Source organism: Petaurus breviceps, unplaced genomic scaffold (genome assembly GCF_028583685.1).
Source record: "Petaurus breviceps papuanus isolate PSGF00001 unplaced genomic scaffold, PetGlider_PUasm1.0 172, whole genome shotgun sequence".
Taxonomy (NCBI): Eukaryota; Metazoa; Chordata; class Mammalia; order Diprotodontia; family Petauridae; genus Petaurus; species Petaurus breviceps.
The window spans coordinates 5,488,687-5,511,344 of record NW_027185755.1 but is presented as its reverse complement, the minus strand read 5'-3'; the positions used below and the strand labels follow the sequence as shown (position 1 = coordinate 5,511,344).

Below are 22,658 nucleotides of genomic sequence, written 5' to 3'. Positions count from 1 at the left end.
TTCTCTCTTTCTGTTTCTTCTGTATCTATACATTTCTGTATTTCTGTCTGCCTCACCTTGCCCAAATATGTCTTTGTCTCCTCCCTCTCGTCCCAGGACTTTTGTGCTCACAGTGGGTGACAGGCAGACAGGTGCTGGTCCCAGGAGACTGCCAGGAAGGAGAATCAATCTTTTCCCACTAAACTTAAGCTTACCCTGATTGTTTCTTGTGAGTGCCGGAGCAGGGGACCAGTGTGTTCTAGTGGTGACGGCGAACTAAGGCTCTCTTGCTAAGAATGTTAGGAAGATGAAGGGACTTAGCCGTCTTCTAGAGGCAGGAAGGCACCTTGCGAGTCCCCCCTCTCCCCGTCCCCCAGCGAGTCTTCCGTCCCCATACACACTGCCACAGTAGCGGGGATGTGAGACGGAGACACCGAGTCCCCACCCCCGCCCGCCCCCTAGCGGGGCTGAGTCACGGGCTGACATTCCAGTCAGGAGACAGATGGAGCCAGAGAGAACTGCACAGGGAGGGTTGGGGAACGTGACCCCCTGCTCGGGACCTGAAGACGAGAAAGACAAAGATGCAAAGATAGCGAGAGAGAAAGACACAGATGGAGATTTGGGGAGCCCTGCCTTAGCACAAGGCTCAGAGACAGATAAATGTAACCCCAAGGAACAGGAAGATTCCTAAAGCAGGGCCTGGGCCCTTGGAGCAAGGGGCTCAGAGACAGGTAGACAAAGTCTCTATCCCCTCACAGGCGCAAGTCTGTGGGGGAAAGGGCGGGGCGGCCTCTGGAGAAGGAAGGGAAACGCTTTGGGATGCCAGACTTTATAGACTTTGCAGATATAGACTTTGGGTCGCATCAAGCTTGAGACCTTAAGTCTTGCGTCTGCCTCACTGTCTTTCTCTGTTTCTGCTGCTCCCCTCCCCCAGCCCCTGCTAGTGTCTTTCCTGTCTTCGCCTGAATTCTGTTGTCGAGTTGTGTCCAGAGAGCCCTACTTTTGGATCCCCTATTTGGCCCCGCCGTCCCTAGATTTCCGGCGCCCCCTCGTGGCCATTGGCAACAGGAGAAATTTCAGTTTGCTCGATTCAGCGAGTCCCCTTTGCTCCCCACTCTTTCCCTTCATCCCTGGCTAAGTCCCGCACCCCCACCTAGCCCTCTCGCAGCCCCAGAAGCTTCAGCCTTGAAAAGGTCTGCTTTATGACTGGAATCAGTAACCAGTGATTGTGGGAATCAGGAGCAAGGGATCCTGGAGCCCCACCCCGTGCCAGTCAAGTCTGGAGAGCGCTGCCGGCTTCCCCCCCCCCCAATTAAACTGTGGGATCCACTTGGCTAAGGTTTGAGATGTGACCTTAATTGGGGAGGGCTAGGGTTTTGTGGGAATCAGTGGAGTAAAGGAACTGAATCCCTGGGTGGCTGAAATTCTGAAAATCATAGAATTTTCAGAACTTGAAGGAGCTTGAGTTTATGTAGTCCAAAGCACTATTACTTTTTTTTTTTATACAAAGGAAAGCACTGAGGCCTAGAGGGGGAATAAATAACATATCCAGAATCATACAGATTCTAGCTGACAAGGTCATAAAATAACTGGGTCCCCAGTTATTTAACTGGAAACCCTTCTCCCCTACTTAAAATGACAGCCTCCTTTCCTCTCCAGCCCTGATAGGAAGAGGCAGTCTGTGGGGGAAGGTGCCCCCCATCTTGGATTATAAATAGCCGTCCACATTGGAGATGTTTAATCTTAGCAGGTCCCCAAACAGCTTCCTGTGCCAGTCAATTCCCAGGCTCTGGGCCATGGAAAGATGGGTACCCCAAGTCTCTCCTCCTACTCTTTTGTCCCTGAGCCTGAAAATCTACCATTCAAGATTCAGTCAAAGTATGTGTGTGGGAAGATCCCAGGCAGGAAAGAATTCGGTTCACATCTGGCCTGAGACTTCACTTGACTAGCTGTGTGAAGATAGATCAATAAGTCCCTTCGCCCTCTCTGAACCTCAGTTTCCTGACCTGTGGGATAGGGGTAAGGATATGCACACTTCCTCTCTCACAGCTTTACAGACCTTGAAATAATTGAGAATTGAGTTAATTTTTCTTGTTAACCTCTATGGGAGAACTTCATGGACCTCACAGCAGATTGGTGAGCTGAGACTGTCAGGAGTATCTTGATGTTAAATAGATTCCTCCCCTCACTCTCTGGGGTTTAGCCTAACCAAGGGTGTCCCATTTACAGTGCAAGAAGGGGTTATGGGTATCTCCAGGGGATCCCAGAGCAGCTAGGTGTTGAAATGAACAGAGCACTGGGCTGGGAATCAGGAAGACACCTTTCTGAGTTCAAATCTGGCCTCAGACTGTAATTGCTCAGACACTGAGCAAGTCACTTAACCCTGTTTTCTTCAGTTCCTTATCTGTAAAAATGTGCTGGAGAAATGGCAACCACTCTAGTATCTTTGCCAAGAAAACCCCAAATGGGACCATAAAGAGTGGAATGAAACAGAAATGATAGAACAAAAGGGAGGCCCATGCTGAGATGAAATTTGATAGTGAGAAGACATAAGGACATACCTGAATGGAGTTGGGGTACAGATCCTAGGACTTTGGGTCTGAATCTGGATTATACATGGGGTGGGGGACTCTGAGTTACAGAAACAGTAAGACAGAAGGGTAGTTTTATGAATTTTGTACTGGGTTTACAGTCAGAAAGACTGGAGTTCTAAGACTTCCTTAGATACTTACTAGATGTGTCTTCCTGGACAAGTCACTTAATATCTTAGCCTCAGTTTCCTCATCTGTGAAATGGGGATAATCTCCCTCTTCACAGGGATGTCATGAGGATCATCTGAAATAACATCTGTAAAGTACTTTGCAAACCTTAAAGTCCCACATAAATATTAGCTGCTATTATCATTAACCTGAGTTTGAAGTCAGAGGTCAGTGTGTGGTTGGGCCAGTGTGACTTACATAGGTCATTCTGTGGCTGGGCTCAGAGTGTAGTTAGATCACACTTAAACTGGATTAAGGGTTCAGCCTAAGATTCAGGAATGGAGGAGAGCTAACTGACCTTTGTGGGGATCAAACCATGGGCCCTGACTGTACTAAAGATCTCTTAGATGCCTCCCGCCTGTGGAGACGTCACTCGGGGGTTTCTGAGACTGTGCCAGCCAAAGACAACCCGGATAGGCTCTACCAAGCTGGAAAGGCTTTGAATAGGGAAGACCGAAGTAAAGGACTGCTTGTCCATCCTCTGAGGCAACCTACATAAATTCAGAGAAGCAAATCTCCAGGATGGTTGCAGATCATACTTGATTTGAAGATTAAATTATAGAGGGATTGTGATCTGAGCTGATGGAGGGACAAAAATCGCAAATCCTACATTTATTGCAACGAAGGCTGCACTCCGATGCAGCTAAGACCCTGGTCTGAGAAGAATTAGGTGGAGCTCGGAGCCCCTGGCCTGAAGGGGGAGTCAGGGGCACAAGCATCAAACTGTTCTCGGGGAGCTGCTAAGGCTGAGCTGAGGGCCTGAAATACCGCTTCTGAATCCGAGGCCATTGTGGAGCCCACCCTGACAAGCGCCTCGCCGCAGCTGCGGCTCCACAAAGTCCAACTTGTATCAGGCGTCCCTGTAATGAGAATATCTCGGCGGGGTCCTCTTTGTCCAGAGGCTGTGGTCTCGTTGCTCCCCCCACCCACCCATTCCAGTCCTAGCCGACTGACCTTCCGCTTTTCCAAATATACAGTCTGAGGAGGAAGGAGGCTGACTGGTGCAGGCTGCCCCTAAAGCTGCCACAGAGCCCTGTCGGAGTACAGAGGCCTTGGGAATCGTAAGGTCGTGTCTAGGGTTGGTAGACCCTAGGACATTACTTCAGACTGAGAACTGGTGCTTCTGGGGGCTTCCTGCTTTGAGCGGCTCATTTCCTCGACCCCCACTTCTTGTCTGTCCCTCCAGAAAAGCCGGAAGGGCTGGAGCCCTGGTCTGGGCGCGGGACACTGGGCAGGGGATGGGGCGGAACAGCGCAGTCGGAGGGCCCCAGCCTGAGCTAGGCGGGGCCGCGGGATCAGACCTTCCCTCCTTGTCCTCCCCATTCCCCCCGCCTCCCGTTCCGCAAGCCGCCGGCTCTGGAGGGGAGGCCCCAGCAGAGGCAGGAAGGTGGCCTGGGCCCACAGCCAGGCCTCCAACCATCTCTCCTGGGCCCCACGTGGTTGTTCGGAGGACACGGGGCCACGGACCCGTGCCCGGCCATGGCCGGGGGGCCCAACCTGGGCCGGATCCCGAAGCTACTGCTGTCAGGCCCGGTGCTTAGGCGGGAGTCCGAGACAGAGGACGAGGCTTTCCTACCGGAGTCATCCCCAGGCAGGCCCCCGCGCCTTCGACCCACGCCGCCCCACTCGCCTGTCTTTTTCTCCACTAATTCTCCGACCTTCCGAAAGTGGCTGCAGCCCAGCCGGAGGCTCCGGGACTCTCACCGCCAGACCCGGGTGCGGTAAGTGCTGCCGGCCCGTGCGCCCCCCCAACCTAGCCCTAGCCTTAGCCGACAGCGGCCCACAGCCCAGTCTGGTCTCGGGTGGGGTACCTGCCTGGGGAAAGCTCTTCTCGGAAGCGGCGGGAAAACTATTGACCGCCCTCTTTCTGCTGCCCGGGAGAGAGTTGGGGAGAGGAGAGGCACCCTCGGGTGGAAGGGGCGAGACCAGCCCTGGCCCTTCACTGAGGCCAGAATAGAAGAGGTCTGACCTCAACTGTGCTGACAGTGTTTCGTTCACCCTACTTTTCATCCCTCCACGATTGGAGGTCACCTGAAGCTGGAAACCCAGAAGCTTTGATTGTCTTTCCCATACCTCAGAACTCTGGGCGTACTTGTAGCCCCTCCCTCTTAGTGCACCTGCCCGGTACTAGGCACCGCTGGCTCGAATTGCGGCTGCGGAACTACGGGTGGTACAGGGACAAAACCGACCCGCAGGTGGGGTCTTTGGCGACTTAGCTGGGCCAAAACGATTCCCTTCCCTCCCCTAGACAAGGGACCGAAACTCCAGGAGAATCGAAAGCCGAGTGGGGTGCGTCCCAAGGCCCTCGGTCTCTGGGTCCACGTCTTTTCTTAGTCTATATTTGTCTCCCTGTCTAGTGTTCAGTCGAATTTCTTGCTACAGTTTACAAGAGGGGGGCCACGTCCAAGTGGAGACAGTCTCCTAGCTCTGCTGTTGGCCTGGGATCCTTCCCGGCTGAGCTGCAAGAGGCTATGAGTTGGGGACCTAGCCCTAGTCCCTCTGCATTCATTGCCCTCGGGCACAGAGGAGCTCGGGCGTCACCGGGAGGTTTGGGGGTGGGGGAGGGCGGAGACTCTGACCGACGCTTGGGGGAAAGGCCATAATAACCTGCGGTGATGGCCCCTCTGGGGCCAGAGGTTGGGGGAGCTGGGGGTGTCTGCGGGGAGTTAGGACAGGAAGGGAAGCAGAGCATACGATCTCCAGTGAGGGAGTTCAAGTCACTTCTCACCTTAAGGACACCCTACCGAAGCAACCCCACTCCCCGCCACAGCAGGAACAGCCCCCTTCCCCGCCCCTAAATCCGCTCTGGGTGGGTCATTAGGGAGGGGAGTGCGGTCACTCAGTGGAAAGTTTGTGCCTCTGAGAGAAGCTTCCTGAGGCTCAGGCTCCTGCCAGCCCCGCCTCCCTCCCAGAGCTGCGCTGTGCTTCGGGTTCCAGGACTCCTGGGTCTTGTCCCGTCCCTTGGGGGTGACCCTGGGCTGTTCTCCCGGCCCCTCCTGCCAAAGGCGGGGCCACAGGTCCCAGACTCTGGTGTGTCCCCTCCGCCCTCAGGGCCGTTCCCGATAGCAGACTTGCGGTTCCACTGCCACCTTCTGCTTTGGGGCTGCGAGGAGCCGGACCCGCGCCGGACTCCCGGCGCCAAGCCCAGCCCCAGTCTGCTCCCGCTGTGTACCCAGCTTCTCCATGCACCGCTCCCATGTTCTCTGGCTCCTGCCCACCCGGCTCCCCGGGGGAGGTGGGGGCGACCCCCGCCCAGCCCCGACCCCAACCTCGGCCCCCGGCCCTGGCCCTGGCGCTGCCCTTAGATCGGCCCCTGCCTTTCCTGGGTGCTGGGTCTGAGCCCGCTACACACTTCTCCTTCAGCGACGAGGACATTCGCCAGCACCGACTCACCAAATCTGTCAGGTGGGTGTCCAGCCTCGTGGCCTGGACCCAGACCCGGGTCCTACTAGGCCCAGACTTTGCCTGCTCCGCTTGGGAAAGGGAAGGCCTGAGCCCTTTTTCAGCCAGCTGAAAACTGCATTTTGCCCCATATCCTAGGCTTCTCAATCTCTCCCCCCCACCACCACCCCTTCTCACAGTGCCCAAGCTAGAGCCCTGGCCCTGAAACCCTAGCTTGTCCCGGCTGAGGTACTGGGGAAACTAGAGAGGGGAAAATTCCTGTGTCTCTGAGTATATTTAGAGTCCGAGAGAGGGAGGCCTGGGGGAACAGAGGAGGAGAGAGGGCCTGTTTTATAGGAGTCACTGGGGACTTGGGAGGGTCTGAGGGGCCTGAGAGGAGCTTAGTGGGGGAGACAAGAGCTGAGGGAATGCAGGAGCTGAGAGGACTTGGAGGAGCAAGGCAGGGACTGAGAAACTTAAGGGTAGGAGGTGGGGGGAACAAGGTCTGGGGGACTTAGAGAAGGATACCAGGATTCAGGACAGGAGCCTGCTCCTTGTGAAAAGACAAGAGGAGGTGAGATCAAATCCCACCTTTGGGGCCAGATGTGACCTTGAGCAAGTCATTGAACCTTCCAGGGCCTCAGTTTCCTTATCTGCAAAATGAGGCCTCTCAAGTTCTATGCAATTTTAAGATTTTTTTTTTTTGCTTTTTGGAGGGGAGAAGGCAGGGCAATTGGGGTTACGTGACTTGCCCAAGGTCACATGGCTAGTAAGTGTTAAGTGTTGGAGATTGGATTTGAACTCATATCCTCCTGACTCCAAAGCTGGTGCTCTATTCACTGCACCACCTAGCCACCCCACCAATTTTAAGTCTTTAATCCTTTTGCCCTGGTCAACTTCCCAATGGAAGGAGCCCCTGTACCAGGCTTCCAGTGAAACCACACTGGAGGGGAGCTGTCTTCACAAGTTATAGGTCTGGGTCTTTCTAGATCTACCATGCTAGCCTTAAGTTTTCCCCAACCCAGGAACAACAATACAGTAGCCTTAAGAGCTACCCAGCTGACAGGCAGCAGCAGTCTCATAGGACACAACTCACAAACACAGAGGCCCAGCAGTTTCAGCATGTTGAAGTCATACAGCAGTCTTAGATACACATGAGAACAGAGACGTAACAGTAGTCTCAAAAACAGACTTTGTCACACACAGACACATTGAATACAAACTCAGAGCAGTGACAGAAAGTCATCCATACTTAGAGCAGACAGCTATGAGATGGCAGTCTTGAAGACACACAGCAGTCATACACACAACCACACACAGTTTCGGGGACACAAACATACATTCAGCCACTGAAATTCTCTCTCCCCCTCTCCAATATACTTATTTTGTAGTCACTACATTGGGAACTTCCTAGGCGACCAAATCAGACCCAGAAACCTGAGGAGGGAGAGGCTGTTGCAGTGGGTGGGGGTAGTGCAGGGGCCAGTGTGGATAGCTGAAGCAGTGTACCAGGTACCCATGAATTCCTACCCCCTTCCCAGCAAAATTTGACCTACTGGGGTGGGTGGATGGAAAAGGTGGCATGGAACCTGTATGTCAGGGCCTAAAGGAACTGAAAGAAAATTCAGGAATTTTGGGAGAATGGAGGGGAGATGTCAGAAACCACAAGTAACTCAGTTATCTGTGCTCAAGGTGGGGGGAGGAAGAAAACGGGGTGGTTTACTGGTCAAATTCAATTCAATTGATCAGATAGCATCTGTGTCCTGTGCTTAGTTCTAGGGGAAAATACATTTAGATAAAATACACTCCCTGGATTCATTCAGCATAAAGTCCAGTGGAGAGATAAAGCACATACATATGCAATATTCTAGTTACAAATGTACAATATAACATGTAAAATGGATCAGAGACACTAGACATCTATACAGCACCTACTATGTGCTGGGCACTGTGCAGAGGACATGCTTTTACAAACGACTATCTCGTTTGATCCTCAACAACCCTGCAAAGTGGATACTGTAATTATTCCTATTTTACATTTGAGAAAGCAGAGGTTAATGAACTTGTCCAGGGTTACTCAGCTATTAAGTGTCTGAGACAAGATTTTAACTCAGGTCTTCCTTACTCCATTCTCAAGGCGCTATCGATACACTGTACCACCAGCTGCCTCTAGGAGCAAACTAGGTCCTATGTGAATTGCAAGTGAGAAGGGGGAGATCAGGCAAGTCATTTTGGGGGTGGCATTTAAGTTGGGCTAATATACATACATACATACATACATGTTCAGTACAAAAAGAAGGGGAGGAGTTTAGGTATAGGGAATAGCATAAGCAAAGAAATGGAGATAGGACATGTACAGGACATGAAGTAAAATGTATATTATAGGAGATACAAGTAGGTTTAGGCCAGACTGTGAAAGGCCTTGAAAGCCAGCCAGATGAATCTGAATCTTACTTGAAAAGCAAAGATGAGTCTGACAACAGTATGAAAGACGGATTGGGAAGGGGGGGGGTAGTGTAATCTGGAAGACGTACAGTTTTATTATAATTATTCAGGCCAGTGATTGTTGGCTTATAGTAGGATAGGGCCGAGGAAGTAGAAAGGCATGTGGTGTGTATATATGTGTGTGTGTTGGAATTGAAAGTTTTATCAATTGATATAGGAGACGGAAAAGACAAAGATAACCCAAGGGTAAAATATGGGAGACTTAATGGTCAATGATTGCGTCACAGGCAAAAATAGTGAAGTCAGCAGGAGAAGCAAATTTGGGGGCAAAGATAATGAGCTTGGTTTTGGACACATTAAATCCAAGACCCAGGGGAACAGCTATATGAGGTAGAGAAGCAGTTTGAGAGCTCAGAACACTGCTCAGGAGTGGAGCTGAAGATTTAGAAGCCAACTCGAGGAAGGTAGTGGTGGAAACCCTGAGAGGAGTGAGTGTCATTGCCAGAAGAGAGTGTATGAAAAAGCAAAAAGATGGAGGAGGAGAGCCTTTGGACCAAAATACTAGATACTACCCCAAATCGGCACTTGGAATGGCTTCTTTCCCTTCCTTAGCTCTTTGTTGAGATAACATTACTAGGGAGTTAGGTAGGCTGAATGAAGAGAGCACTACCAGAACAGGTAGACAGAAAGACCTGAATCAAAGGCTCCCCCAAACAGCCCCTATGTGTGTTGATTTCTCCACCGGAGGTTACATTGTAGAATGAATTTGCTGGATTTAGGGGAAACCTGCAGAGAGACTTTGGCATCTCAGGTTGTGATGGGTGAAGATTGGATGACAGTGGTATAGAACATCTCCATCCACCCACCTTGGAGTGTCTATGCTCCCCTTGTTCCTGCCACAGGACATGCCCACAGATTCTAAACCTCCATCCCCTGGCAGGGAAGTTACCAATCCTTCTCCTGGGATCAGACTTTTCTCTTTCAAATCCGACCTGATCACAGTTTACCTTTCCCTCCTCCAGGCTGGGCTGGCTCCTTGTTGTGTGGCAAGGACAGGGTTAAGACGAGGCTGAACTCCTGGAAGCACAAACAGGGGGCTCATGAGACCTTCCCCCCCTTACACCTGTACCCAGCCCCAGGGCTCTGGAGTGCACAGACGTGGGCCCCCAGGGGAGGGTGGGGCAGGCACCATGCCAGGACGGAGCTGGGCTAGGTGCCAAGGCCAGGACTGAACTGCCGATTCCTTTTCTCTGTCAGTCAGGGGCTAGCCCTCCCCACTTCTTCAGAAATAGTCTGTCCGTCTCTTAGACTCTTTGATTCTCTCTTTGTTTCTGCTTCTCATACAATCAGAAACAGTTCCTCTAGTTTTGTGCTTGTCTTTTCCTGTGGTTTCTTAGTCTGTCAGTTTCTGTCCAGTCTTTGTCAGTTTCCCTCTGTGTGTCTCTATGTCTGGTGTGTGTGTGTGTGTGTGTGTGTGTGTGTGTGTATGTGACTGTCCCCTAAAACTATAAGTCTCATACTCATTCCCTCTGGGAAAAGCCTGAGATGGAGCCTAGAGAAATAGTACCCACGTTCCTCAGTGACTTGGGAGGAGGGGCTAGTTCCCTGGCCACATCCTTTCTCTCATCCCTAGGCTCTGGGAGTCAGGAGGGACTTAGACACAGAAAATCACAGAGATTCAAGGACGTCAGAGAGCATCTCCTTCAGTTCCCTGACTGTTCAGGTGGAGAAATAAAAGTCCATACCAAGGAAGTGACTTGATGAGGCCCCATGATAAGACTGGCAAAGTTAGGACCTAGCCAATTCAATTTAAAGAGATTTATTCAACATCAACAGCAAAGCCTGATGCTGGGACTAGGACTCAAACCCTCATTTCCAGACTCTTTCCTTCTTTCCTTCTTCCAAACCTTCCCACTAATTGATTTAATCTGAGACCCCGAAGTTACAGTCTCCCTGCTCTGATACTTGCTTTTCCATGCACACAACTCCATAGTAATAATAATAATAGCTACCATTTATGTAACACTTTGCAAATACTTTATAAATACCTCATTTTACCCTCACAACAGCCCTGAGAGGGAGGTGAAAATTCTTCCCATTTTACACAGACATGGAAACGGAGGCAGGCAGAGGTTAAGTGACTTGCCCAGGGTCACACAGCTATTACGTGTCTGAGGCTGGATTTAAACCTAGGACTTCCTGATGCCACATCTGACACTTGCCATGGTGTTGCTGCACCACCTCCAGGTTCAAGGGAGCCCAGCTCAGTCAGTGGGGTGGGTAGGAGATGACCATTTTGGCTGTGCCTGGAAGAGGGCCCCTGCTTACCTTCTGTCTTTCCATGTCTCCTGCTAGTTGTCTCCTATCTCTTTCTCTCTAAACGTATCTCTCATTGTCTCTCCCTCAATTCCTATCTATATCATTGCCCCCACCTCTGTCTTTGTTGGTCTGTCTCTTTCTTTCTTCATCTGTCTCTATTTCTCTCCATCTGTCTCTACTTCTTTGTCTCTCATTGTTTTTCTCCCCCTCCTCTTCCTCTGCCTTTCTCCTTCTCCCCCTTTTGCAGCTTTGAGGTGGAGAATGGGCCTTCCCCATCCTCAGGACGCAGCCCCTTGGACTCGCAGGCGAGCCCGGGGCTGGTGCTGCCCCCCAGTGCCCCTCAGAGCCAGCGCCGTGAGTCTTTCCTGTACCGCTCGGACAGCGACTATGACATGTCACCCAAGACCATGTCCCGAAACTCTTCCATTGCCAGTGAAGTGTGAGCATACCTCCTCCTAACCCTTCCCAAAATCATCTGGACTCAACACCCCCTCCCCTACTTCCCAAGCATGATAAAAACCTTCTTGTTTGTAACCCTCCAAGGCTATGTACGCACTCTGGCCCCTAGTCCCAGTGCCCACCTTTCCCATCCCTGATGGCCTCCCCATTGGCACAGTTTGGGGGTATAGGAGACCTAGCTCCCCAAGTCTCTAAATTCTGACCTTTGGTTTCTGAAACCCACTCCCAACTATGGTTTGTTACAGACATGAAGACTTGATTGTGACACCCTTTGCCCAGGTCAGTTTGAAGAGGAAAGCCTTGAAGGGAGGGGTGGTAGTGGTGGTGGTGTGGGCCGAGCTACTAAAGGAAGACAATTTAGAGATTCATGGGTGGCAATCAGGGGGTCTCACCTACTCAGGACTCTTCCTCAATGCCTGGCCCAGTGACCAGGAGTTTCACTGGCCACCCTTCTTATGCCACCCCAGGTGCTGGCAAGTCTAAGAAGTGTCCGAAGTAACTTCTCCCTTCTGGCCAATGTTCCAGCCACTGTTGGTAACAAGTGAGTGCCCAGGCTGGGGGGCTCTGGTGCTCAGGGACCTGCTGTGAGAGGGCTCATACCATGTCTGTTTTTCTCCAGGAAGTCCCCAATGGGCAATCAGCCAGCAGTATGCAAGGCCACACTCTCAGGTAACAGCCCTTGACATGGGAAGAGGAAGGAGTGGGTGATGAAGGGCCCTGCCCAAGGTGGACCCCTCCTGCTATACCACTTTGCACTAATCTAATTCACTTTAAAAATTTTCCTATTGTCATTTTCTGCAACTGTATTATCTCCTATTAGACAGTGAACTCCATGAGGGCAGGGGCTATAGCTTTTCTGAACATTGTGTCTCCTAGCATAGTGCCTTGCAATTAACAAATACTTTTATTTTGAATGAAAGAATGGACATTGGCCCCTGGACAATGAGCATTCAGGGACCCTGGCCAGGTCTTATCCTCTTACCCTGAGCAAGGATGAGGGCCAACTCTCTCACCCAGGAAGAGCATTGATCTTGCCACCCTAGCCCCCTTGTCATTCCATCCCCCTCCACTCCCCAGAGGAGACATACCAGCAGCTGGCCCGGGAGACCCTGGAAGAGCTGGACTGGTGCCTAGACCAGTTAGAGACAATGCAGACGTACCGTTCAGTGAGCGAGATGGCCTCCCACAAGGTAAGCCTGTGGTTACTTGGCCCCCGTGAATGAATGAATCAGAGGGCTCCTTGGCACTGCCAGGGTCTCAGAACTAGGCTCCAAGACTCATGCACGTGACCAGTATTCTGGGTCTTATGTACTTTTCCCCAGCCTGAGGATAGAGATGATTTCTAGGATCCTAAGGATATATGCTTGTCCCTCTCTACATCACTGAGCTCAGCAACCTGGGGGGCTGGCATTGAGGGTCCTGTGTCCTATCTCTGATCCTAAGGTACCCTCAAAATGAGACTCTCACACCCCCATACCAGTTGGGAGTAACACTGAACCCAGAGGGGCCTAAGCTTCCAGGGCTAGGGAGATGGGCACATAGAGGAAGTAAGAAGGAGCAAAGTTTCCAGATGCAAAATATTTCTTTAAAGTCAACACATCACCCTTAGGTGACCCAGCTGTGTGTGTGTGTGTGTGTGTGTGTGTGTGTGTGTGTGAGAGAGAGAGAGAGAGAGACAGAGACAGAGACAGAGACAGAGAGACAGAGACACAGAGATACACACAGAGAAATACACAGAGAGAGACAGAAACAGAGAGACAGAGATAGAGATACAGATAGGGATGGGAGAGAGAGAGGCAGAGAGAGACACAAAAGGAGGGAGAGATGGAGACCAAGTCAGACAGACAGACAGAAAAACAGAGAATGCTCCTACCTCCCCTGTACTCTGTGTCTCTGGTGATGTAGTGTGTATGTGTGTGACTAGAAAGAGTGTGTGTGTCTTGGATGTCTGTGTCTGACTTTCCATTACATGTCTGTGCCGATGTGTCTTTCTGTGGGTATGTGTGTGTGTATACATATAGACCCATGCCCATGAGCACTAATCCTTTACACTGATGTATTTGCACATCTGTGTCTTTGTGTCCACGCGGACACACACAGACACTGCATATACAGACACATCTTTGTGTGTCTAGCCCTGCATCCCTGCACTGATGTTCCTCCTGCTTTCTTTGCCCCTTTAACAGCTCCTCCTCCTCCTCCTCCCCTCAGCTCTCCCCCCCCCCCCCAGCACCACCTGACATCACATCCCAGTCTGTTCCGCCAGTGCTGCAGTGAGGGGCTGGGACATGCACACACAGACACAGACACAGACACACACACGCACAAACACCCAGGATCCTGCCTGCGGCTCTACTGCTGAGGCCCGGTGGGGAGCAGCCCCACAGGGGCCTGAACCCCGACTGATTCTTCACTCCCCCCAATCCCTTCCCCCACCTCAAGAAGCCCAGCCTCTTACTTTCCCCCTCCTCTGGCTGCCTCCGCCTCCTCCTCCATCTCCATGGGAAGATGTCCCTCCCCTCCCTCTGACCCTGCCGCTGCCGCTGCTGCCGCCACCGCTGCTGCTGCTAGGGAGACCTCTGGACCGCAAGTGCCAGAGAGGGCTTGGGGGGCCTGCCAGGGCTGGCCTGGGGGCACCCGGAGGATGTAATAGGCTTGGCCAGGCTGGGCCGGGGAGCTGGGAGCAGGGAGGGGGCTGCGGCCTTAGAGGAGAGAGCCCCCGGCCCCCCCCCTACCCAAGCCCGGCGGCCTGAATCTCCCCCCAGGATCCTAGAAGCCATCTCTGTACCCAGGCTGGGGCCCAAACAACAGGGTCCTCTTAATTTCTGTTTGCCTGTATCCCTGGCCCCCCACCAAAGGGGGAGAGGACCCCCTCCCCAACCCAGTGGCCCACTGCCCCCACCCCCAGGACACCACCCTGTCCTGCTCCACCACCTGCATCTGGCCTCCCCCCTGCCCCGGCCTGGGGGCTGAGGATAGAAGATGCCACTGGTGGATTTCTTCTGTGAGACCTGCTCCAAACCATGGCTGGTGGGCTGGTGGGACCAGGTAGGGAGCCCAGCAGGGCCAGGGCTGGGGGGCAGGGAGGGGACACTCTAGTTTTAGCTCTCATGGATACTGCTGCTGCCACCTCTGAATCTGTGTCTGTGACTATGTCTCTGTGACCCTATGTTTGCAACTCAGCATATGTGTATCTGTGACTGTGTGTGATTGTGATCTGTGTAGTTTGTGGCTCCATGTATATGGTTGTGTGAATCTGTGACCCTGGGTGACTGTCTGTGATTATGATCTGAGTGTCTGAAAACCTGTGTGTGTGACAGTGTGTATGTATGATCCTAGGTGTCAGTCAGTGTGTGTGTGTGTGTGATTATGATCTAAGAGTGTGTGTGTCTATGACCCTGAGTGTCTATCTGACTCTGGTCTGCGTGTCTGTATCCCTGTATCTGTGACCCTGGTTGTCTAGCTGTCTTTATATGACTATGATCTGTCTGTCACTGTGTGTGTGACTATGTGTACCTGTGACCCTGATTGTTTATCTTTCTGTAATGTGACTGTGATCTGAGTGTCTGTGACCCTGTGTGTATGACTATGTGTTATCTGTGACCCTGGGTGTTTGTATAAAGGGGTGTGTGTGTGTGTGTGTGTGTGTGTGTATGTGTGTGACTGTGTGTATCTCTGATCCTGCATCTGTCTGTCATGATTGTCTGTATGTGATTGTGGTCTGAGTGTATGTTACTCTTGTGTGTGAATTGTATGTGTAAGCAAGTGTAACCCTATTTGTGTCTGTTTCTTCATGTGTCTGAGATCTCCGTTTTTGTGATTGTGTGTCTGCAACTTGTGTGCCTATGACTCCGTCTATATATGTGTTATGTGTCCAGGATTCTTTCTGTGTTTATCTCCCACTCCCAGCAACTCTCTGGACACATAACTATGACTGTCTGTGCCTATACCTATGTAACTCCGTGACCAGAATTAGGTTTCTTTGACTGTTTCTGTGTGTGTCTGTGACTCTGAATGTCTGAGATTGTGTCTGTGGCTCTCCATTGCTGTGTATGTATCTGTACCTGTGGGTAAGTCTGTGACTATGTCTTGTGTGTTTGTGCCTCTAAGTATGTAAGTGACATTATGCATGCCTGTGACTGTCACTGTATGATAGTGTTTCTGTGTTTCTCTATGAGCCTGTGTGACTGTGACCGTGTGTGCCTCTGTGTGTGTCTATGGCTGTGACCCTCTTAGGGAACTTGTGTGCTATGTGATTCTCTGAGTCTGAGTGTGCAGACCCCCAGTGCCCTGGGCCAGCACTTAGGAAGCTCCAGCTGCTATGATGACTACTTGACATAGCCTCACTATGGGGGTCAGACTACAGTATTAAAGTAAACCCTCATTCCCTACTTTCCACTCCAGGCTCCATGTTATCTAGGGGCTCAGGGGGGCTATGTGAGGTTGGAAATAGAAATATCTCCAACCTTAAGGGTCACAGTAATGACTGTGGGGGCCACCAGAGAGAGCCCTAGATATCTAAGGGCTGTGTCCTTCTTTCTTCAATTACAATGTCACAGGCCTGGCATGCTTATGCCTGTGTGTGTCTTGTATGTATTCTGGAGATGGGATAAGCAGGGAGCCCCCTGACCTACCCACCCAGGCTCTCTGATCTTATGCTGCTATCTCCTTTGTCCATCCTACAGTCCTGTGTGTGTGTGTGTGTGTGTGTGTGTGTGTGTGTGTAAATTGTGAGTTGAGGCCCAGGAGGACAGTATGTGGGAGAAAAGGCTTACTCTCAATCCTCCTCCATTAGGGAGTCCCCATATTCACTCTGAGGCCTCATACCCCTATTTCTTTCTGAGAGGGGGGTAAGCCTGGACTCCCACCCCACCCAAGGACATTCCAGATTTGGGGGTGACTGAGTGCCAGCATGCCTGGAACTCCCAAGGGACAAGTCCCAGAATGGAGTGGGAGCAACATTCCTGGCTGCTTCCACTTTCCAGAGTACCCAGGAATGCAGTACCCTCACAACTCCCAAGAGTCTCTGGCTTGGGGTCTTGAGAAGCTGGGGGTTAAGGTGCCCTTGGCTGCCCCCCCCCCCCCCGGCAGCCAGAGCTGCTGGTTGGAGGGGCAGTTGCTGAGGAGACTCCCATCACCATGGAGACTGAGCTCTCTTTCCACTCCATTGGCTCTACCAGGGAGGCAGTAGCCCCTCCCCTTCTTCCAGCTCCCTCCCTGACAGTGTCGGGGGTGCCTCCTCCCCTAGGGTCCTACCTCCAAACATGAACCCCTCTCTCCTACAAGAAAGGGGGAGGGTTAAAGAGTGTACTCCCCCAAATATCCCCTTGGCCAGAGCTCAGCCCCATGGCATGGGGAGGGAGGGTTCCTTCTGGTGTCTTTCTAGCTCTGGCAGTCCCCAAGGGTTATGCAAAAAGAAAGAGGGGTGCTAGGGGAAGCGTAAAGAATTGTTAGCAAGGAAGGCCATCTTTAAGGTGAGGGGATTAAGCAGTGCCTGTCCGTAGTGGGCATTTAATAAATGTTTACTGACTGGCTGAAGTGTCGGTGAGACCTTACTTCCTTTGACCTTACTGTATTAAATGAGGGATGTTTGCTAAGTTTCCTTCCAGCCCTGAGGTTTGGGAAGTCTAAATTGGGAGACCCCCGCCCCCTTCAGATAGTCCACTGCCCCACAGCCCTGGATTAGCCAGCCTCTTCCTCCTTACCATGTCTCCCATTTCTCCCCATACCCTCCACGACACTGGACTCGATAGTTCAAGAGGATGTTGAACCGTGAGCTGACACACCTTTCGGAAATGAGCCGGTCTGGGAACCAGGTCTCGGAATACATCTCCACCACCTTCCTGGGTGAGTGAGTGGGGAGCTCGCTGGGCTCCTGCATAGCCCAAGCACAGTGTACTGAAGTCCCGACTCTCAACCTCAGGGCCTCTGAAGAAGAAAACTCTTTAACTGTGGCCCATGATCAGGGCAGAGAGGTCCCCCAAGAAAGTCAATGGGAACTTTGAAGTTGTCCCTCTTGGGCTCAGGGGCTAGCTCTGAAGGTTCTTGCCAATGGGAGCCTACTATGCAAATACATTCCAGGTAGTCCCAAGCTATTGGCTAGTGGGCCACCTGAGATCATAATACAGGTCTTGGTGTAGTGAGGGGGGGTGTGCAGGAAGGCCCTGGGAGAGGGTGCCCTGCGCCCCCTCCCCGCCCCCCTCGATGGTGCCTGGGGGGGCCATGGAGCCCGAGGCCCCAACACCCATCCCCCTCCCTCCTCTGCTGCCTCCACCTTCCAGCGCCCGGATTAACTCAAGCCACTACTACAACTTCCTGCCAGGCCATGAAGCCTCCCTGTCCTACTGTGGCCTTCAGCACCCCACTCTGTTGTCCCCATCCCGGTTCCTACCCTCTCTGACTACCAACTATCAGGCCTCCATGCCCCCTGGCCCAACCTCTCTCCAAGCTCCCAACCTAAACACCAACCCCAATCCTGGCCATCTGGCCCTGCCCAGACCCACATCCTCCCGAAGGGCTCCCTGCATCTTCTGTGGTTTCCAGACACTGAATAGCCATCGAGATGAACAGTTCCATGACAGCCTCTACCTGTGTGAGCTTACCAAAGCCCTTATCTCCTGCTGTGTAGCAAGGATCACCAGACCCTGGGGAGGGAGGGGTCCTTGAAAGGGTACCCCCTATCCCTGGAGGAGCTGTGGGGGTGTCTTGGTGGCAAACAGGGGCCATAGCTAGGCATGCTCATGCCCTGTGGATCTCTCTTTCCCCTATCCTCTATAGACAAGCAGGCTGACGTAGAGATACCATCCCCTACGCCCAAGGAGCAGGAGAAGCAGCTTCAGCAACGGCCACAGAGGCAACCCATGTCCCAGATCAGTGGGGTCAAAAAGCTCACACATAGTTCCAGTCTCAGCAACTCTGGTATCCCCCGATTTGGGGTCAAGACTGACCAGGAAGAGCTGCTGGGCAAGGTGCGTGTTTGTGTACACACCTTTGTGTGGGGGCTCATCTACTAGGTCCTCTTGGATTTTGAATCTGACCCTTTCCGGCTCCCCATTCCCTTGGGGAGAGTATGATTGAGTGATTCACATTAATCAATGATAACCTTTCAATTTGAGGCCCGGTGTTTTAAGAGCAGAAAGTGGCTGTGAGATCATACAGAGATTCTTAACCTCTACTCCATGGATCCTGAGTGATTTTTGGGTGGGGGGCCCTGGAGGGAGGATCCATGAACTTGGGTGAAAAAATATCTTTATTTTGATTAATCCTTAAGTGCAATTTAGCATTTCTTTCCATTGCACATGTATTCTGAGGAAAGGTCCAAATACTTCACCAGATTGCCAGAGGGGTCTGGGACACCAGAGAGGTGAAGAACCTTTGTTTTTATCTAATCTTCATTTTCAGAGAAGGAAACTAAAGCCCAAAAGGGGGGAAGGGACTTAGGTCTTGACTAAGACCATAGCTCTAGAGCTGAGAGGACCCCTCAGAAGCCAGCTAGTCCAACCTCCTTATTATAGAAACTGAGGCAGGGAAGTACAGTGATGTGCCCAAGATCACACACAGTATTTTGCCTCTGATAGGACTGTCTCATTTTCATAACTAGTCAATGGCTTAACCCAAGGGTGGGGAACCTACGGCCTTGTAGGGCCTTAAGTGCAGCCTTTTGACTATGGCTTGAAGGCTGAAAGTTTTCCATCCTTGGCTTAACCCAAAGGAAGACTTAAAGGTGAAATTTCAGCCCCTGTGACAGACTGGCTGGGGAGATATTTTGGTGTGGAAAGGGAACCTTCCCAGTGCTTCTTATATATCCCACAGGTGAAGTGATATGTGTGTAGTTAGCTCAATTTAGGCACAGGGCACAGCAGTCTTCCCCTGTAAGAATGGAGAATTGGGCCAACATCCCTCACAGTCCTTCTGTGGACATATTGAGATTGGGGGGAAGATGCAGGCCTCTGACCCCAGGTCTGAACTTCCTTCTACCATCTTACCAGGAGCTGGAAAACCTGAACAAGTGGGGCCTTAACATCTTCCAAGTAGCTGAGTTCTCCAATGGCCGATCGCTAGGATGTATTATGTATACCATATTCCAGGTGTGGGGGAATGGGTTCTCATGGGGTGGCTGAGATGGGGTGGACTGGAGAGGGGAAAATGAGGCATCCAGGTAGGGGGCTCTGAGAAACTTGACAAGGCCAAGATCACTTTCTCCTGGGGGGGTTAGGGGGCATGCCAATGAAGGAAGGCTTTGGGGAGGAGGTAGTGACTACTTCCCTGGTTCTTTCCTAGGAGAGGGACCTGCTGAAGACCTTTAAGATCCCAGTGGATACTCTGGTAACCTACATGCTGACTCTGGAGGACCATTACCATGCTGATGTGGCCTACCACAACAGCCTGCATGCCGCTGACGTTCTGCAGTCCACCCACGTGCTTCTGGCCACCCCAGCACTGGATGTAAGGCCAGCTACCTGCCCCACACCTTCCTGCCCTCTTAAACCCTGTTGGGCCCCTGGAGTCCTTCAAGCCCAATTCAACTCAAGAAATACTTATTGTTTATTCTGTGTAACGCCATTTCTTCAGTGCTGGGGATACAGAGTCAGCTAAGGCCTTGTAGAGTCTGCTCTTAGGCACTCATACTCCAATCATACAGAAATAGATGAGATACCAGGTAGGTTGTGACAGGGGCAGATGCAAAATATCCTAGGAAAAGGTAAGGAAGGTGATAGGAGAGAATGTAAGATTTTAAAATATTGTAGATTTAGAGCTGGGAGGGGTCGTAGAGGTCATCCAGTTCCCTTACTTGGCAGATGAGGCAAAAAGAGATTAAGGGGTTTGGCCAAAGTCACATTTAGCTAATAAGTTACTGAGGCAGGATTTGAACCCAAATCTTCCTGGCTTCTACTAGACGATGGAGTCCTTGGAGAGAATGGCACCTTAATTGGGTCTCAAAGAAAGGAGGAGGACTAGAGGAAAGTATAAGCAAAGGAATGAAGATGGGGAGGGAAGGGCAGTAGAAGTGTATGGAGAAAAGTCAAATTTACCTAATATGGAGGGTATACATAAAGGGGAGCAGTAGTGTAAAATTATGGAAGGCCTTGAATGTCAGACTTAAGAATTTAAAGGATCGTCTATCTAGTCCCTAGATAGGGAGATAGAAAGGTCCCTAGAGGTTATATAGGTCAAACCTCTCATTTTACAAATGAAAGAACCTGAGGCCTAATGAGAGTCCAGCGCTTAGCACAGAATCTAACACATGACTGGCACATAATAGATGTTTATTGATTGATACTAAGTGACTTTTGGAAGGTCACCCATAAGTAATAAGCACCAAAGGTGGGATTTGAACCCAGCTCCTCTGAATTTAGGGCTAGTAATCTCTCCACTTAGGGCAGCTGGGTATCCTGGAGTCAGGAAGACTCCTCTGTTTGCCTCAGTTTCCTCATCTGTAAAATAAGCAGAGAAGGAAATAACAAACCACTCCAGTATTTCTGCCAAGAAAACCACAAATGGGGTCATGGAGAGTCAGACACAGCTGAGAACACTGGAAGCTGTGCCACGTTGGCTCCTTTACTTTAGTCAGCAGGTCATGAGGAGTCACTGAGAGAGAGAAATTACATGATCACATAAGCCCCTGACCTTTTGCTTATTGCTTGCTGCCTGATCCCCATTCCTCCTGTGGGAACCTGCCCCTCTGTGTCCCTGGGCCCCTGTTTTTCATTCACCCTGCTGGGGAGGTGGTCCCTTATCCCTTTGCCCCTTTGTGTCCTGTGCCCCTAGGCCGTGTTCACAGACCTGGAAATCCTAGCTGCTTTGTTCGCTGCCGCCATCCATGATGTTGACCACCCAGGGGTCTCTAACCAGTTCCTCATCAATACCAGTAAGACCTTCTCTCCTGTCTTCAGCAAGGCTTTTATCCTCTTTACATTTAGTTTCCCTCCTTCCCAAATGAAGGGTTTGGACCCAGAAAAGTCCCTTCTGGTCCTAAATCCCTCAACCCCCAGAAACACCTCAAGTCTTTAAGCCCCTACACCCTTATCCCTAATGTTAGAGTAACTAGAGCTTGGGACAGTGGGTTGAAAGGTGGAGGAGTCTCTGGAGTGAAGGGTCCTTGGGAAAAGGACTTGGAGGAAGGGTAGGGAGGATTTACAAGGGAGGGATCCTGGGAGAGGAAAGTGAGGAGGAGTGGAGTGAAGATCACTTGATGTGGGGAGCTGGAGGAGAGGCCAAGCAGAGGCACTCTCCCCTGTGTTTGACTTGAAGTGGCCTGTCCCCAGACTCAGAACTAGCTCTGATGTACAATGACGAGTCTGTGCTGGAGAATCACCACCTGGCTGTGGGCTTCAAGCTGTTACAGGAGGAGAATTGTGACATCTTCCAGAACCTGAACAAGAGGCAGAGGCAGAGTCTTCGGAGGATGGTCATTGACATGGTGAAGAAGGGCTTGGGGGGAATGGTCATTGGCATGGTGGAGAGGAGCTGGGTGATGGTCATTGACATAGTGGAGAGGGGCTGGGGGATGGTCATTGACATGGTGGAGAGGGGAGCTGAGGATGATGGTCATTGACATGGTGAAGAAGGGCTTGGGGGTGGTCATTGATATGGTAGAGAGGGACTGAGGGATGGTCATTGACATGGTAGAGAAGGGCTGGGGGATGGTCACTGATATGGTGGAGAGGGGGAGCTGAGGGTGATGGTCATTGATATGCTAGAGGATGCTGGGGTGATGGTTAGTGGTGGGAGGAAGAAATGTACTCAGGACCAATCTGTTGGACATTTGCCCCAGGGTGCTGAGGGTGTCTGACGTCTGGGAGGGCATAGTCCAACTCCTCTCTTCTGAGATAATCTGGGCAACCAGCCTTGTACCTTGAAATGCAGCCTCCTTCTCTCTTGTTCAGTCCTTAGAGTCCTATTGCTTTGGGTTCTTTCTTAACATGGGGAAGAGTGGGGTAGGACCCACCTGCTCCCTCCCCCTCCCCCTAGGGTTTGGAGTTTTGGGGCCTTGGGGTTATTCTCTATAGGTTTCTGCCTCTTGAAGGCCCAGAATGACTACATTCAAATGGGGTAAACTATTCTACTCCTCCCCCCAAAAAACTCCAGCACTATAATGCCTAGTTAAGGGCCTGGAGTGATCATCGATGTAGTACAAGGGGTAGGGAGAAGGATCATTGGGAGGTCATTAACATGGAAGGTAGAAAGGGTAATTGACATAATAGTTGGGTGGGCAGTGTGAGCGGAGTCAGGATCAGGGATTTGATGGAGCTGTAATCAGCACCTTGCCGTGTGTGTGTGTGTGTGTGTGTGTGTGTGTGTGTGTGTGTGTGTGTG

At 51.4% G+C, this 22,658-nt stretch overlaps 1 protein-coding gene across 3 annotated transcripts in view; it reads left to right on the top strand.

The window, feature by feature from the left end:
• PDE4A (phosphodiesterase 4A) overlaps positions 1 to 22,658 on the top strand; it is a 34,462-nt gene that overhangs the window by 9,516 nt on the left and 2,288 nt on the right. For 2 of the 3 annotated variants that reach the window (XM_069083090.1, XM_069083089.1), the window contains 11 exons: positions 11,131 to 11,322; positions 11,588 to 11,621; positions 11,810 to 11,883; positions 11,962 to 12,011; positions 12,420 to 12,532; positions 17,096 to 17,189; positions 18,120 to 18,310; positions 19,331 to 19,429; positions 19,623 to 19,787; positions 21,111 to 21,210; positions 21,608 to 21,762. In XM_069083090.1, the coding sequence (XP_068939191.1) occupies positions 11,131 to 11,322; positions 11,588 to 11,621; positions 11,810 to 11,883; positions 11,962 to 12,011; positions 12,420 to 12,532; positions 17,096 to 17,189; positions 18,120 to 18,310; positions 19,331 to 19,429; positions 19,623 to 19,787; positions 21,111 to 21,210; positions 21,608 to 21,762 (1,267 nt within the window). Of the gene's footprint in view, positions 1 to 2,987; positions 4,460 to 11,130; positions 11,323 to 11,587; positions 11,622 to 11,809; positions 11,884 to 11,961; positions 12,012 to 12,419; positions 12,533 to 17,095; positions 17,190 to 18,119; positions 18,311 to 19,330; positions 19,430 to 19,622; positions 19,788 to 21,110; positions 21,211 to 21,607; positions 21,763 to 22,658 lie in introns of those variants that run through there. The other variant, XM_069083091.1, reaches the window with a different exon arrangement.